A 17,949-nucleotide genomic window follows, 5' to 3' on the forward strand; every position below is an offset into this window, starting at 1 on the left:
ATTTTATAAATTAACCCATCATTTTCATTAATTACATTTAATTCATCTTTATCATTTTGTATTAAACTGAAAAACTGCCCCAACCCAAGCCCAAATAGTTAATGTTATTGCTTGTAATATAATACTTTGAAAAGGTAATTTTTACTTTTAAAAATGTAAAAATTATTTTTTATTGGTTGCTAATAGAAAAAAAAAAACAATATTGAATAATTTTTACTCTTGTGTGACAAACAGTTGAGTTTTCCCCATAGATAAGTTTACATTGATCGGCAGTAGAATAAATTTCACCGGGGAGTTTAATAAGAGCTTTATAGTCAGTATTAAAAGGCTTATCTAATAAACAAGTAGATTCTGAAGATTCCAAAAACGAGGTAATGTATTTACGGCTACATGCAGACCATGTCCAGGTTTTAGAGCGTAGACTAAAAGATGGAGTCATGATATGAACTTTATCAAGTTCTTCAGTGCATAAATCATTTATACCATCATGTGGAGAATTCAAAAGATGACCTAACTCATGAGCTATTGTAAACGCTGCACTCAGACCATTATCTTCAACAATTGAACAACTACGCAATGAATCACACATACTACCTAGCTCTGCCAAGCCTAAGGTATCACATTTTGTGTTTGTACAAAGATTAGTTCGAGTAATCAAAACAGCTGTATCAAAGTATTCAGGATCATTGTCACTCCATTTGTTTAAGCGCTTTTGCCATTTACAAAATTTTCTCAAAGACTCTTGAGCTTCACTAGTTATATCTAATTCAGGCTAAAAAAAGTATAAAATAAATATAAATTTTTCACTTAATGAAATTTTCATTTAATAAAAAATCAATATAGGTATAACTGTTAATCGTACAGGGTTTTTAGTTAAAATAACCAGGCGCACAAGTGATACATGTATAAAATTCCCAATAGAGCTATCTTTTAATATACTTGAAACCTGTAGAGAAAAGAAAAACATATATTTAAGTAAATAATAATGATAAAAGTGAAAAAACTATTACAACCTACTTTAATTCATCATTAATTCTACAATTATGCAGCATAATTCAACCTACTGCAATTATACAATCTTATTTAACCTACTGTAATTTTAAAAACTTATTCATCCTAAAGCAATTATACAACAGAATTCAACCTAATAAAATCAGAAATTTACTACAATGCTACAATAATATATAATATTTTACAGTGACCTAATACAGTTCCTTTAAAGTGATCAGTTATCATTTACAGTTACCATTTACCAGTTACCATTTACCAGATCTATTACAGTGTTCTAGTTACAGTGTTCTTTACAGTGATCTGATACAGTTAATACAACTTAATACTCATAACACTTAATACTATATCATAGCAGTACGCAAGTTTTTTGTTATTTTTTTTACGTTTAATATCAGTGGTCCCATTCTTGTTTGGTTAAAACAATTTACAATATTGCAAAATACTATTTTCTTATTATATAATAAAAGATATATTAAAATTTCCTTTAATTAAAAAAAAAAATTAACTCACTATGGCCATAACAGAAAGAAGATAGTTGCGAAGTTCTTTTTCATTTTCACCATAAAACTCAAACATTGTTTGATCAGCTACAATCATGGTCTCTATATAATGCTTTTGAGAAAATGCACGTCTTACTCGCCTATTTGGGATTGCCAGAGCTCCTAATACTTCATTTGAATAAAGTTTATATCTATGAAAAACCTTTCGATGCTGCAATCTTTCTAAAAAAAGCATTTTTCAATAGTAATATTGTTATACATAGTAAACAAAAAAGATTTTGATTGCAAATTAGCTTTTAATTAATTTTAAATAAATTACCAGAAAAACCACATTTGAATGTTTTATTTATGTTATCTTCTTTTCTACTATTTTCCTTTAATTGCTGATTAGTATTTCTTAAATAGTCTTCAGATAAATATAAAATATGTTCTCCTTCAGCACCATTTTTTGAAGGGGAGATAAATAAATCTACATCTGATTTTGAAATCAAGCCTTGCTAAATAAACAAAATTTAATACAAACAAAGAGCATTTCACTTCCTGGGGAGTGGTGTGCTTGAACCCTGTACCTCCCAAATACAAAGCAAACGTTCTACTAATATTAAGCAAATGTTCAATGCCTATGCATAGTAGTAATGGTAGAAAAGATTGAAATGCATTAAGTAAACAAACTTTCAACTTGTGTGTTTATTATACTATTTATATAATAAAGTAAATTTGCACACTCAAAGTATTAAGATTATATTTAACTTACCAATCCTCCACATATATTTAGTATAACTTTAGAATTTTCATGTAAAATATATCCTTCCAAAATGCAACTTTGGTTTTCTTTCTCATTAACTCGGTGAAACCCATTATATAAATCATAAAATTCATGAAAGTTATTAGTATAAAACGATTTGCTTGTTGTTAAAGCAATATATAAATTACCATAGGTTTTTGTTTCTATTTCATAAAATATGTACTTTTTAGTTTTAAAACTTAAAAAACAATTGAATGATGATTTAAGTTTGTTTTCAAGAGATTTACAGGATATTTTACTGGGAAAAACTTTTTGCGTTGATGAATGAGTCAGATATTGTTCTTCTAAAACTAAAAACAAAATCGATGTTATAATAAACAAAATGACAAAAGATAAAAAAAAAATTCAGGAAGATCACATACGACCATTACCAGTGATTAAAACTCAGTTTTGATTACTGGTAATGTTAATATGCGCCACATACTACCATTACCAGTAATCAAAACTTAGTTTTGATTACTGGTTTTAATTTGGTTACTGTAACTAAAACAGCAACAAGATATTTATTCTCCTTTTTAAATCATACAATAATATTATAATAATAATAAATATAATAATAATAATATTAAAAATCATAATTCTATTGATTGTAGTAAGTAAAAATAATTGATTAATATATATATATATACATACATATATATATATATATATATATATATATATATATATATATATATATATATATATATATATATATATATATATATATATATAATAATAATAATAATAACAATAATAATAATATAAAATAATATAATAATGAGTAAATTAATTATAAGTAATTAATAATAATAACTAAATGATTGATAAGGAGGGTGCCACTCAAACAGAGTACTGATCAAAGTTTTTAAATATAATATGATTTTTAATACCAGTTTTTAAATAACACCAGTTTAACACCAGTTTTTAAATATATTATGATTAATAATAAGCATACACACATAGAACATACATGAGAACTAAGTAAACATTTAAAAATAATACTTTGATGATAATAACAAAAAATAAACAAATAAGAAGTTAATGATAATAGCTGTAGTAATCATAATAATTATGATTACTACAACATTTAATTATGATAATTAAAAAATAAGATAATATTTTAAATATTTAGTAAAAATCATGTCAATAAGTTAGAACAAAATTGTTCTCAGAGTTTTTTTAAAATGATTTTGTTTAAGGTTAAGAAAAGACGATAAAGGTGTTTGAAGTTGTAGTTTTTTGAACTCATTCACTATGCATACAAGACTCTTGTTCCATTCACAAATGCACTGATAGACAACAGAATGTTTACCATACTTCTAAGTTTTAATAGACGGTTCATTAAGTTTTCCATTATGTTTCTAGTAGAGTATGTATGTATTATTATTATTATTAGAGTATGTATGAATTATAAAGTATGTATGTATTATTATTAGTATGTATGTATGCATTATGTATGTATATAGTATGTATGTATGTATTTCCATTTATGTTTTTAGTAGAGTATGTATGTATTATTCTACTTTCTGTAAAAAAAGTCTGTTATAGAAGAGGGTAAACTTTTATTAAGAGAGTCAAAAACAAAAAGAAGATTACCAAATTTTACAAGCCCTGGAAAGGTTGGAATTTTTAGTTTTTTGAAAGATTTTGATGTTTCTAATGTTTTCTAAGGTTGGAAGTTTATGATTCTTATGAATTGAGGTAGAGAGGACATCAATTTTTTGATGTGATTGTTGCCATTTTATCCCCAAATTTGACAACAGTAACTAAGATGCGATAAAAATAATGCATAGCAAATATTTTATAGAGTTAATTTATCGACACAATGACGAGTTATAGAAAGTACGTCGTTAGCTCGAGTTAGTTTCTTGCATCATTAATATAAAATTAGTAAGATATAACCGCTTATTATTAATTTTGATTTGAATTTTAGAATTGTTGTTTAGGTTGTGTTTTTTTCTAGAAGATGAAAAAAAGATTTAGTTTTTTTGTTGTTTAGACATATTAGGTTAGCATTTAACCAGTGAACAATACATTTTAGATCTGAATTTATGTTTTTACATACAGAATTATACGATTTGTTAATATGGAATAGGTTTGTGTCATCAGCAAATAGATGAATTGACAAGAAACGAATAGAATTGTTTATGCTATTAACATAAATTAAAAACGAAAGAGGACCAAGAACAGAACCTTGAAGAACACTGCACACAACAGATTTATTAGTAGAATTATAACAATACTTAAAAATTGTTTCCGATCTGTAAGATAAGATCAAAGCCAGTCACTTACAACACCACGAATACCCTAGTGTTCTAATTTAGAAATCAAAATGTTATGATCAACTGGTTTTGATTTGGTTACTGATGGTTTTGATTCTTGGTTACTGGTTTTAAAATTTAAAAAAATATATATATTTCAATAATATTAATTTAAAAATTGTTTTAAAAATGCATTGCAATAATAGGAAAATTTAATCAAAGATATGTGAAAATGCTTAGTTAGTTAAATTATATTCGACACAAAGGTACTTTAATTGTCAATCGAAAATGAAGTTGCTGAAACTTTGATAACCTACTAAAGGCTAGAAAACTTTTCTAGCCTTTAGTAGGTTATCAAAGTTTCAAAAAACTAATAAAATTTAATTTTATTAGTTTTTTTGTTAATAATGGTTGTTTTTTTTACTAATTTGTTATTTTATTATATCATTCGCCTTTTTTTATATGGAGTTGAATTGAGGTTAGGAGCGACGTCGACAAACTTAGTATGCATTGATATACTAAGTTTGTTGACATTGCCCAGGGCAAGATTTTTAAGGAAAGCAAAGCATATGTTCAACTAAAATTTGACAATGCATACAAATTTGTCGACGCGTATATTTTTTTAAAAGAGAAAATAACCTACAGATAGCTATTAATAGAGGGTGATAAGACTAATTTTATAAGAAAAACAATAAAAACTTTGGTGGAAATAATTAAATCTTTTTCACTTTTTTATTTTTAAGATGCCACTTTTAATTGAATTATTTATAATAGTACAAAGAGGCTTAGAAACAATGTGTTTGATGAGTTGAAATGTAGGTACGCTATTTGAAGCAGTTATAGACGCTTTTTTTTATTTATAGTCGTAGGATTAATAAAGATGGATTTATAATTAGAAATGTTAGGAAAATCAAATAATACGCGTTTTGGAGGTTTTGCTTTCTAATTTGCTTTGGATTGTTCTAAAAAAGTTACTAAATATATTAGATACGGTAGTGTGATCAATGGTAACATTTTCATTCAATTTAAGCTTGAAAAATGTGAAAAAGTTAAGAAAATTTAATGTTAATGATTTTTTCTTTTTTTAAATACTTTTTTAAATACTAAATTGTATACAATTTTACGGCTGGATCGTAACAAACACGTGTTTATACGGGTTTTAATTCCGAGATTAAAACCAGATGTGATAGTGACAGTCTGGGATAGTTGCGACTTCACAATGAAAGCTTAAAGATTGTTATAAATGGTCTTCTTGGTCATGAGTTTAACTTTTAATATTAACTAAGTTAATATTATCGAATTTAGCATTTGTATTTACCAGTATTAATAATGGAATTTAATGATCGTTGTGTTAAACGCCAGACTGAGCCCCGAAAGTCTAATGTTAAAAATTGTTATAAATGTTAATAATTAAGTTAAATCCGTCTCAAGATTTATTTCACAAAAGTTGTTCACATCCATTTTGATTACAATTTCCGTATTTCTTAATAACAATTTACGTTTCCTAATTACAGCTTTCGTGTTTTCAATTACATCTTGAAAATGTGTATATATAAACGATGTTTACCAATAATGTTTAAAATGCCTAATTAAGAGCTTAATAAATGGTCAAAAAATAAAAAATAAAAACAGTTTTAAAATCTAATTTAATTTTAATTTGTTAACAATCAGTAAAATTTACAAGTTATTGATAAAGAGCAGAATTGCTGTCGAATTTGCTGCTGATTTTGTATTGCACAAAAAGATCTCCTCTTGCACGGCGTTCGCTAAACGCTGTCAGATTTAGTCTTGATAGTCGATGAGTGTTGGATAAGTGCTTTAAGGTAGAGATATGTTTTGCTCGGTGTTAAGTTTGCTCAAGTTTGGATTTATCTTGAGCTAGATATGATGACCGTGGCTAGTACTGTGTGGGTAAACGTATAAAATATACAATGTGCGCCACAATTCAAGACTACGACCTCATAAAGCATTCTTGTTTCTCGTAAGCTTCAAGTAGGTTTGTTAAACAACTTTTTCCTATTCGGAATTTTTGTTGAGCAGGACTGATGAGTTTATATGTGGCCAGCTTATCAGTGATGTGTCAATATGTAAGACTTTCCATTATCTTGTGAGAAACAGAAGTGCGTGTAAGAGAGCGGTAGTTTGAAGGGTTCGACTTGCAGCATTTTTTAAAGATTGGAGTGATTTCAGCTTTCTTTTATTAAGAATAATATTTAAAAATATCTCTCAAGAGAAAAATACGGAAACTTTATCAAAAAATAAATAAAAGGCATAAATCTAGAAAAAATTCTAGAAAAATAGTTAAACCAAATATTTTAAATCTCATCCAAATCTAACATGACGTTTCCGCTGATGGAATTTAAAAATTGAGTCCAAATGTTTAATAAATATTAAATGTAATATTTCAAATGGGTCTAAATATTTCATATTTATATCATATCAAATATTTATATATCAAAGACAGCATAAAAAGTAACGTTTAGAGACAATTGCTGCTTTGTCTGTAGTTTCTATGTTTTTATTTTTGTCAACATAGAGGGGCCTGGTGTAGCACTTCTTCATCAAACAATAAATAGATTTATGGTATTTGTTGTTGTTGTTTTTATCACTGAATGAAAAAAATAAAGTAAAATAAAAAGAATTTAATACTTCATTAAATATTTCAAAAATTAAAGTCAATCAGTCAAGTTAAATATTTAAAAATTTAAAGTCCATCAATCAAGTTAATTTAAAGTGGTATTCAAAATTTTTGGTTTAATTATTTTTCAAGAAGTATATAATAGATTTTATACAAGTATATAATAGATATTATAGATTTTTGTCTTTTTAATTTAATAAAATTTTCAATATTTTTCTCTATGAAGATATTTTAAATTTTAAAGCTGCTTTTTTAATTTTTTATCACACATTTTTTAAAAATTTCACAATGATTAGGTGCTAATAAATAAAAGTAATTGATCAATTTTGTACAAAAATTTGAAAACCTAAACATTACTCAATACTTTAAAACGGGGATTTTAAATTTAAGTAAGAATCGCGTCTAATAATCAAATTTAATTTTATTGACGTCATTTTTGTATAGACTTTTTAATGGCTTTTAATATGGTTTATTTTGTAACGATTTTATTAACATTATTTTAAGTCTGATGACCGTCTGAGCTATTCATTAACTTAATTTAAAAACGTTTTAGCAGCTGTTATTTATGCTTTGCATCATATTATAACTTATGTGCTTCAATAAAAAATTTTTTGAAACAATTAAGCCGTTGACTCAAAACTTTAAACATTTTAAAGTTAAAAGCTCAATTCTGTTTAAACACTTAATTCTTTTAAACGTTTTTAACTTCAGAATGTTAAAAAGAATTGAGTAAATTCTAATAAAAGTTTAAAATCCAAAACGTTAGAAAGTATTGAGTCAATACTTTAAAATGATTTAAAGATTCTGCATTGTGTACAAACTATTTATAATTCTATTTGTTCGACTGTTATTGAAAAAAGTCATCTGACAATGTCGTAATAGTTTTTAAAAAGTCTGCAGCAATGAGTCATATAAAACTTAACTTTAAATTTTTTTAAATATTGGTTGCAACTTAAAAGTTAAGTTTTCAACAGTTGCAACCAGGGGCGTAGCAAGGTCAAGGAAGTTGGGGATGGGGAGACTGAAGAGCTAATTAAGGGGGGTTAAGGCAGCCAGAATTAGAATTTGAATGGAAAAAGCAAAAGTTTTCCTAAAGTTGTGGTGCTGGTGGTGGTGGTGGTGGTGGGGGGGGGTTGTCCTTCAATCCCAAGTCAAAATCAGCAGTGGCGTAGTGGAAACAAAATATCTGTGGTTCAAACCCCACCTCTGGGCAAGTTTTGCGACATCGGTTCGAAAGGAGGCGTGAACTTCTAAATAAACTCTCATCCGTGGTGCTCTGTGATAAGACCGTAAGGAGTTCTTGGGGCACCTAAATTAAAAAATTAAAAAAAAAAAAATTTTGGTCTCTGTAGATGACTTTTTCCTTATATTAAAAAAAAACACATTCACACGCTCAACTTTTTCACTCTGAAAAGTTATGTTTAGTTTTTAAAGGGTAATAGTAATAGTTTTTAGAGTAAATGAGTCAAAAAAAAATTAAAGTAGGGTCAAGAACTAAAAGCATAAAAAAGTTAAAGCACATAAGCTGCCGAGTAAGAAAAAAAGATACGTCAGTGAAGATAAAAAATAGTAAAGAAAAAATTTATGCGTAAATTTATTTTTCCTACTCTAGAAAAAATGTGTTATTGAAAATCCTAAAACTACAGTCGAGAAAATAGAATTAGCCTCACCATGTACTGATCCAATATCTTGTAAATCTCTAAGCAAATTTGTGCGGTGCATCTTTTGTATCCACACTTATATAATTATTGTTACTAACAACAACTTTTTAGATTATAATATAGCATAATTAAATTACGGTACATTTGATAAAAACCATAAAATGTATAATACTTAATATTTGCGGTAGCAAATAGAATTAGCCTCATCAATTATTATTTTCAGTTTATTGTATATTTTGATCTGGTGATACGCATTTGTGACTTTTTTTTAATTATTATTTCTAAGTTAAACAAGACTGTGAAATCATGGCTCATAAAGTTTTTAACATTTGGTTTTTGATACCTGATTTTGAAATGGGACGTGGTGAGCGTTTAACGAATAAAGAATTAGCAGTAATCAAAGCATACAAATATACAGGCTTATCTAATCGAAAAATTGCAAAGAAAATTTAAAGATCTCCAAAAGTGGTTAATAATTACTTCAAGATTGGCGTTAATTATGGAGCTTATAAGGAATGTGGTGGCAAACTTATAATTGATAATCGTACTAAACGAGTTATTGTACGTCGTTCTTCTTTTCAGCACATGACTGGATCTCAATTTCGTGCTGATTTACAATTAACTGTATCTGTTAAACGTGTGAGACAAATCTTACATGAAGATCCGAACACAGTTTGAAAAAAACGTAAACCAAAACTTACTGCTTTTCATTAAGAAGTTAGATTACAATTTGCAAAAAAACACATGTCTTAGCAGAAAGATTGGCATCAAGTTCTCTTTAGTGGTGGAAAAAAATTCAATCTAGATGGTCCTAATGGCTATCAATATTACTGGCACGATCTTCGAAAGGAGAAAGGAACTCGGATGAGTCGTAACTTTGGTGGTGGAACTGTTATGGTTTTGGGGGCTTTTTCTTTTATTGGAAAACTTCCACTAGGATGAATTTCAACAAAAATGAATTCACAGGACTACATTGGCTTATTAGAAATTAGTTTGGTTGAACATGGTGAAGAATTGATGGGTGAAAGTTTCACTTTTTAACAAGGCAATGCTGCTATCCATAACTCAAAGCTTACAAAAGCTTGGTTTATAGAGAAAAATATTCACGTAAAATCCAAAATCTTATGACTAGTATGTCAAGTCGCATATTTGAAGTCGTTAAAAATTCAGGAAGCAATGCTAAATATTAAATGAGCGTAAAACAAAATATTTTTTGTATTTTCTTGTATATAACGTAAACGAGGCTAATTCTATTTTTTCCACAAATTGAATACTTTTAATTTTTTTTCCGCTTGTAATTAATTAAGCATACCAATTTATAAATTTTTTAATTGTAGTAGAAGATAAGAAGAAATAGGGTAAATTTAATAATTGTTTCATTGCCATTTTTGTTTAATTAAAACAAAAAATAAAGGTGAGGCTAATTCTATTTTCTCCACTGTAGATAGAAATATTTTTAAAAACTATAATTATTTACATTTCACGTTTATTTTTTATTGTAAATAGTGTAAATTATTGTTATAAAAAAGATTATTTAAGTTTACTTCAGCAGCTTACTTTTAAAGTTTTTTTTTGAATAATTTTTAAAACAAATTGATTCATAAAATTTTTTGATTCCTATGTATCATAGGGCCTTAACCTTTTATGTTAGTAATTTTGTTTGTGATATTGGCCAGCTTAAAAAATTGGTTTATCTCGATCCCTAAGTTATCAGTAATAACGTTTTTATTATATATTTGTTTTGACTGTTGCATGATTCCCCAGCATTATGTTGGGCTAACGTCAGAACAACATCGGATTGTTTGACTAAACGTGTTGTGTTGTTTGGGTTTGTAAATTTACCTTTATGTCCAAACCTCACCCAAATTTATGTTCAACTACTAAAAATATTATTTATGATTTTATTTATTTTAGTTATTTATTATTTGGCACTTTTTACCAGTTTAAATTTTTAAGAGACTACCTAATGGGCACAGGACTTAAAAAAGACGTCTTTTGAAAGTAATATAATACTACTTAAATTTCAATTAAAGATTTATTAGAGAACAAAAATTTTCTTTGAATGAAATTTTATATAATTAAAAACAAGTTTCTAAATTTTTGCCTAAATCTATTTTGTTTTTAGTGTTACGGGTCCATTGCGTTTGTTTTTATTTATTTGTGCCCTTACAATAACGTTAGTTTTATAAAGTTGTAATTTTTAAATTGCATAACTAAAAATTATAACTTTTAAAAATTATAAATTTTAAACAAACTAAAAATTATAACTTTTGTTTATTTTTTAAGGAAACGATCAATAGATAAGCGAGGAGATGAATAGGGAAAACAGAATAGAAGCATAGGCAAAAATGGACAATTTTTAAAAATTTTTATGGGTTTAGATAATAAATAAAACTGTATCAAAAAATAAAGTTTTACTTTTAAATTATTAGACTTTGTATGCTGTCCATTTCTTCTTATTTTTTTTTAGCCAACTTATTCGGCAGCAGTAATATTACCCCAAACAGACATTTATATTAGAATTTCTTTGAATCTGATGTTTATTTCAAAGTTGTCGTTTTTTAATGTGAAATTTTAATGCAAAATATTATGCTAAATGAATCTGTGTTAAATACATTTATCATTCGACTAAATAATTTATCATTTGATGAAATACATTTATCATTCGAGAAAACTATTGATCAAAAATTAATTGATCCGTTGACACGACATTATAAATAAACCTAAATTACTTTTTAGCTACAAGAGCAACAAAAAAAAACATGCTTTAAAGTACTTCTATAATAATAGTGTTTGCATTATATATTAACAACTGAGAAATTATCCAATAGAAAAATTTGAATTATTAGTCACAACCTGAAATATATTTTGGCAAGAAGTATCACGATCTACAAAAGGAAAAAAGGTCCTTTAGAAGTATTACTTAAACATTAAATATTATTATTTTAACTATCTAAGCGCTTTTGATAGATCAATGATACAATTTGATTGATTGTGCAAATTGACATATAGCACATTTATTTACATCCTAAAAATTTTAAAGTATTTCAGATATTAAAAACATTTAGGTTAAAAAATCGATGGACTTTTATTTAAAAAATATAGTTGAAGAAAATTTAAAAATAAACATACATTTTTTTTTTTTTGCGCAACTTCATAGAACTTTTCAAATTTGACAACTGAATCTTACAGATTCGAAACCTCATGAAGCAGTTGTTAAAAGAAATAAAATTTTGTGCATTTGCAAAACAAGAAATAGAATCTTAAGACATTAATGTTGCACCTCCACTAATGAAACATAAGACTTATACAGATATGTTAGCATAATGCATAATGCCAAAAACTGCATCTTAAAAGTTGCAATATTATTTGGTTGCAATAAAAGTTGCAATATTATTTGGTTGCAATAAAAGCTGCAATATCATTCGGTTATAATTTCAAAGAGTTGAAATAGCTTTAAGCTTGGACTCACGATCAATAACTTTTAAAAGCAACTTCTAAGCATCGTTTTTTTTTTCGAAATAGGAACTTTTCGGACATAACTATATAACTTCATTTAGCATCGAGCTCTAATTTATATTTGAAACTAATTTGTTTTTATGTAAATATTACTGTAGAAAGATAACAAAAACAATAGTCGCCTAAACGACAATATTCTTTGCATTATTTATTAGTAAAATTACTTAACATTCACAGAGTTTGTATTACATATTCACAGAGTTTGTATTACTTGTGTCAATTTTTTTGAATGACAAGTTAAGGTATTTATTTATTGGTGGTTTATTATTGTGATTTTATTTGAGTTTGTATAGTTATGCGTGTATGCGTGCAGGGAAGGAAGTATAGAATGCACAATGGCGTTTATATAATAGATGCTTGTGTGTAATAACCCACTTTGAATTAAGTGATTATTATTACTATTACCAATATACTTTAATTTGTATAACTTATTTTCATTTTATTTATTGACAAGTGTTATGATTATTATTTCTGCAACCAAATTATACTGACATTTATTTGATATTGAAACTTTTATGTGTTTACTTGCGTAACAATAACTTTGGATAATTCCAAATTCCATAAATTCCAAAATGTTTATAAGATATGCCGAAGAGACCTTCGTTAAAAAAAAGAAGAAGAACCGGCGGGACAATTCGGAGACACATCTTGTGTAAAAGCGGACAATTTAAGGATTATTTAGAAAACTCCTTAAACATAAGCTTCTTTGAAAATATTGTGTTTGCTTGTGATTTTATATTAACAATGTTAACATCGCTATCGCAATGAAACACTTGTTAGTCGTAAATAAAATAAATAAACATGAATAATATGTTGTATTGAAAAGAATAACAAATCATGTGTTATTTTCGCGATCAAATTTGGTTATTTAGCTGTTTATTATTTGCTGAACTCGCGTTAAACAATTATTACTTAATACGCGCTGTTCCACCTTTATGATCCATAAAGATCTAAGCCCCGAAAAACTAACATCTGTGCAAATAGATAAAGTCCTTGACAGTTATTTTCATCTAATAGTGTTGACCTTTTAGATAACAGAGAGGTATAGAAAAGTTATTATTGGCTTATAAAAATTTGCATTTCAAAGAAGCGATTCAAAAAACGAAAGAAAAAAATAATAATAACTTTCATAAATGTTTTGCTAATTATAACTTTTTTTGTTTTATTTATACCATTTTATAAAACAAAGTAGAAATCTAAAACAAAATTAATTCAATAAAGAAATAAAGAATAACTTACTTGCTACTACTGATTGATACGCAAGTTGTAAAACCAAAATCTTCATTACCGCCCTTGGAATCATATTTTGGCAAATTTTTAGCAAGTCTATATTTACAAGTTTAGCTGACTTTAACAAAGTCTCCCATAAACAGTAAACTTTAAAAAGCTTTTCTACTGTTTCAAAGGAGTCGGAGATAACCTATGAGTTGCTCATGTATTTCAAAACGTTTGTATGAATTTCAATGAATTCGAGATTTTAATATAATTTTTTAAAAAGGGCTTGCTCTAATTTCTTTGATGCAGTCCCGAACAGCTCTGATAAATAATACGCAATCAAATGTTGACGTATTTTTCTTTGTAAAGTCTTTTGAGTCCAAAGCCAAAGGGAAATCCCAGAGGGTTGATCTCAGTCAATAAGTTTGACGGTGTTGTAAACACTCTAATAAGAAAAGAAAAATTACAAATTTTGTTCCTTAATTAAACACTTCCTGCTATTTATAATGTTGAGGTAACGGTTTAACTATGATACAAATATTAGACTAATCGTCTGTATATATAAATATATATTTAAAAATGTGTTTTATTTGTCAGATTTTCTAATATCTGTTAATATCTCAATTTTTGTTGAGATATCATCTCTTGATTTCTATTAACATATATCTTCAATCTATTTTTGGCTTTATTTTTTTCTTTTATAAGTATAATTACAGCGGCGATTAATTAAAGCGACGATTACATTTTCACAAAATGAATTAATAACGTGATTAATATCAGTGACCATATTAATATGATAAAACAAAGAGATCAACATAAGTTTCATGGAGTTTTCAGACGGCATTGTAAAACTTATGATCATTTTTAGTAAAAATTTCTTTAATCGTCATTTTTAATATATCCTCTGTTTTTGTATTTCATGTTGCAGCAAATTATTTTCTAGGCGGATTATCTACTTGTAAGGCGAGATTAGGTGGTTATTGTTTTATTTAAGAATCCAGCTAAGCAATTAAATTAAATGAACACAAATTATCAATATCAAAGAAGTGTTTTCTTAAACTGTAAAGTCATTTGAACTAACATAATTGATAACTTTTCAGTTTTATTGCTTATTTCATGACTGGTCACTGCATAAACCTGTTTAACTCTCATTGGTTGATAATATATAAGCTTTTGTAGTATAAACAAGATTATTTGTACCCCCTGGTATAAAAACCATGTACACATTACATGTTTTTAAAAATGTTCTTCGGTTTCGTTTACCATGTTTAGAGATTATTTTGTTTAATACACCTTATATTGCTGTTGTTTCATACACCTTATATTGCTGTTGTTTAATACACAACAGTGCATCAAATAGCAGTAAAATGTATCCTGTCGTAACATCTTTTTATGTTGTAAGGTTGTCGTTATCATTAATGTCGCATTATGGTGTTATGTTGCTGTTGTAATAAATGCATCATTTAGTATTGTGAAACAATTAATATTATCTATGACTTAGACGAAAGACCTTAAGTGAGCATGTTAAAAGCATACGGAATATCAACTTTATTAGAGTTTTATTTGTCTTGTGCTGCCTAAGTAACTAAAAAATATCATAAACTATGACTTGACAAAATTACTAATAATAAATTTTCTTTAAAATGCTTTTTTAATATATAAAATAAAAACCTACCTAATTTTATATGTTTATAACTGTCACTAAATTAAAAAGAAAAATCATGAAAACAGCTAGTAACAGTATGAATTAGGTATAAGATTTTTTTTTAATCTTCACAATTCCTTTAACTCCTTTCCAAGCCTTTTTATCGAAATTTTTACCGTTAAAGAAAAATCATCACAAACAGTTCCGCTATAATGATTGCATCAAGCCAACAACAAATTCTAGGATATAATTATTTAAGCGACACTGATAAGGTGTTTTCCATTCTTTATTAAAGAAAATATTTATATGAAATATTATCACCAGACTAGGTTATCCCGCTAACATTTTCCTTCGTAATATTTTCTTTGATAACATTGCCGTTTTAACTCAATGGATATTAGATATACATCGGGATAAATTTTTTTGAGGTAACTGTGTCCCCGGAAATTTTAATAAAATGTAATTTTAAAACAAAAAAAATAAGAGTTATTAAGAGAAGTAAGTCCAGGTTTTTATTTCTTTTTTTTTTTTTAAATATTAACTAAACTGATGTAGTCAGATCAGGCTTTTTACTTCGTTTTATTTATAAAAATTTTTTTGTTAGAATTGTTAACATAGTACGATGGATTCTGGACAAAATACTAACGTTTGTTGTAAACATTTCATTTGAACTTTCTTTCCTAGAATTATTTTTACATAGTAGGGAGTTCCGTTACAATGTTTTGAAAATCCAACATTTTCAAACAATAATTAATGTAAATGATTTAGCTTGCTTTAGCCGTTTTTCATTTTTTGTCTTCATTTCAGTCAATACATTTTTTTTTTTTAATTTATAGTCTATATTTCAATGAAAACTTTTGAATATTTAAAATCTAGAACAGTTATAAAAGTGCTGTTCGTTCTTTTAATCTCAATATTGAAAGTTTTATTTAAGGTGGCTCAAATAGAAAAAATACTTTTTTTTTTTTTAAAATTTGCAACAAATATGGTCATTATTTTTAACATCACTTTATTCACAAATGAATTTAACTAGTAATTTTATTCTTTTATATTCTAAAGTAATCTAAAATGTTATTTTGCTTAAAAACATATTATATTAAGTTAAAAAGTAATTCAGCTTATACATACCTAACATAAAACCTTTTTCTTTCGAAGTAACAATATTCTAAACAAGAATCAAGATAAGCTTTTTATTACTGCTACACATTATTACATCTAATTATTTATGATAATTACTCAGTTCTCTAATTATAAATTCTGACGCCTGAAAAATCATATGCCAAAAAAATACGTATATCTTTCGGTATCCGGCAAAACTGTTTTTGAAAATTCTCATTGTTAGCCTTGGCAGTGGTTCAATATAGAACTTATAGAATGTAGAAATTATAATTTTAATAATTATTCTTCATTTGATTTGCGCTATTGTTATTATATTATAACACTCGCACATATTATCTATAATAATTTATGATCTTAAATTGACAAAAATAAGCAACTACAATAACATTATATGTCATCTTTACATTTTAACGATACAATGGTATATTACATTAAAATATTAATATATAACATTGACATATCAACAAAATTTATATATTTAACGTGTTGTTAACTTATGATTAACGATTATTAGAAAAACTAAAGGTGGTATGTTGGCAATTTGATGACTGTGTCAGCAATTTGATACTTAAGTAAAAATCTTATTTGAGGGTATAAAAGTTAGAAGAACACACTGAGTTTCATTTGAACCTCTTTGTAATCTCACACTGAGGTTTGAAAGCTGCAATCCAAACAAGAAACACTGTTTTTTTTAGGCAAACAAAATCAAAAACCTTACATTAATTTTAACCTTTAGATTTTATTTTGTTGGCTTTGATTTTTATTTTTTAATAAAAATTGATTTCTTTTTGTTAGTATCCCTTTAGTGATAAATTATATTGTGATTCGTTTTAAATAGCAAATTTTTGTTCACTTAAAAACGATCGGCGTCACTTGAAGAACCGATTATAAGAAGTTTCAAAATCATATTATAATTAAATCTATTTTGAAAAAAGGATCATGGCAATTGATTTGGTGACCTCCTACTCATTTAATGTGAGCCAATTATCTGTACATACATACACATACATACATTCATGTATATATATATATATATATATATATATATATATATATATATATATATATATATATATATATATATATATATATATATATATATATATAAATTAACAAATTTGAAATGTCATTCACACCTATAAAAATTTCAAACCCTATTTACTTACAAAAAATCACCCAATATCTTTGCAAGAAGACTTAAAAATGAATAAAGTCCTAGTAAATATTAGAACATTTTCTCTGACTATTCTCCATTCATTGTAATACTTAATGTAAAATAAAATTTCTTAAAGTTCTTTCTTAATAAAAAAAAAGCACATTATTTTATTAATTAAAAAAGCGATATTTCTTTTTAAAATAAATAGTATATATATGCAGTGGATAGAGTCTTTTGTGGTGCACATCCGGTAACTACGTGATTGGTGATGAAAGATTACGACTAATTTAATAGTATAAGCACGTGATTACATCTCATCATAAAATATTAAAATTTTCTTTATTTAAAAGCCTAGTGGAATCTTTAATTCTCTAGGGACAAAACGTAGATTTCAAATAATAATAGATGAAAAGTTTCCATCTGATTATAATTTCCTG

At 26.4% G+C, this 17,949-nt stretch overlaps 1 protein-coding gene across 2 annotated transcripts in view; it reads right to left on the reverse strand.

The window, feature by feature from the left end:
* The window catches only part of LOC100200521 (A disintegrin and metalloproteinase with thrombospondin motifs 9), a 51,016-nt gene extending 33,317 nt beyond the window's left edge, over positions 1–17,699 (reverse strand). The window contains exons 1-8 of one of the 2 annotated variants that reach the window (XM_065818204.1): positions 17,523–17,699; positions 16,366–16,402; positions 13,617–14,037; positions 2,266–2,606; positions 1,831–2,008; positions 1,522–1,733; positions 863–946; positions 218–772 (exon numbers count right to left, since the gene is read on the reverse strand). In XM_065818204.1, the coding sequence (XP_065674276.1) occupies positions 218–772; positions 863–946; positions 1,522–1,733; positions 1,831–2,008; positions 2,266–2,606; positions 13,617–13,680 (1,434 nt within the window). In that variant the 5' untranslated portion in view covers positions 13,681–14,037; positions 16,366–16,402; positions 17,523–17,699. Of the gene's footprint in view, positions 1–217; positions 773–862; positions 947–1,521; positions 1,734–1,830; positions 2,009–2,265; positions 2,607–13,616; positions 14,038–15,267; positions 15,544–16,365; positions 16,403–17,522 lie in introns of those variants that run through there. The other variant, XM_065818205.1, reaches the window with a different exon arrangement.
* Between the last annotated feature and the right edge of the window lie 250 nt (positions 17,700–17,949).

The sequence above is a fragment of the Hydra vulgaris genome, chromosome 14 (assembly GCF_038396675.1).
Source record: "Hydra vulgaris chromosome 14, alternate assembly HydraT2T_AEP".
In the NCBI taxonomy this organism is placed as follows: Eukaryota; Metazoa; Cnidaria; class Hydrozoa; order Anthoathecata; family Hydridae; genus Hydra; species Hydra vulgaris.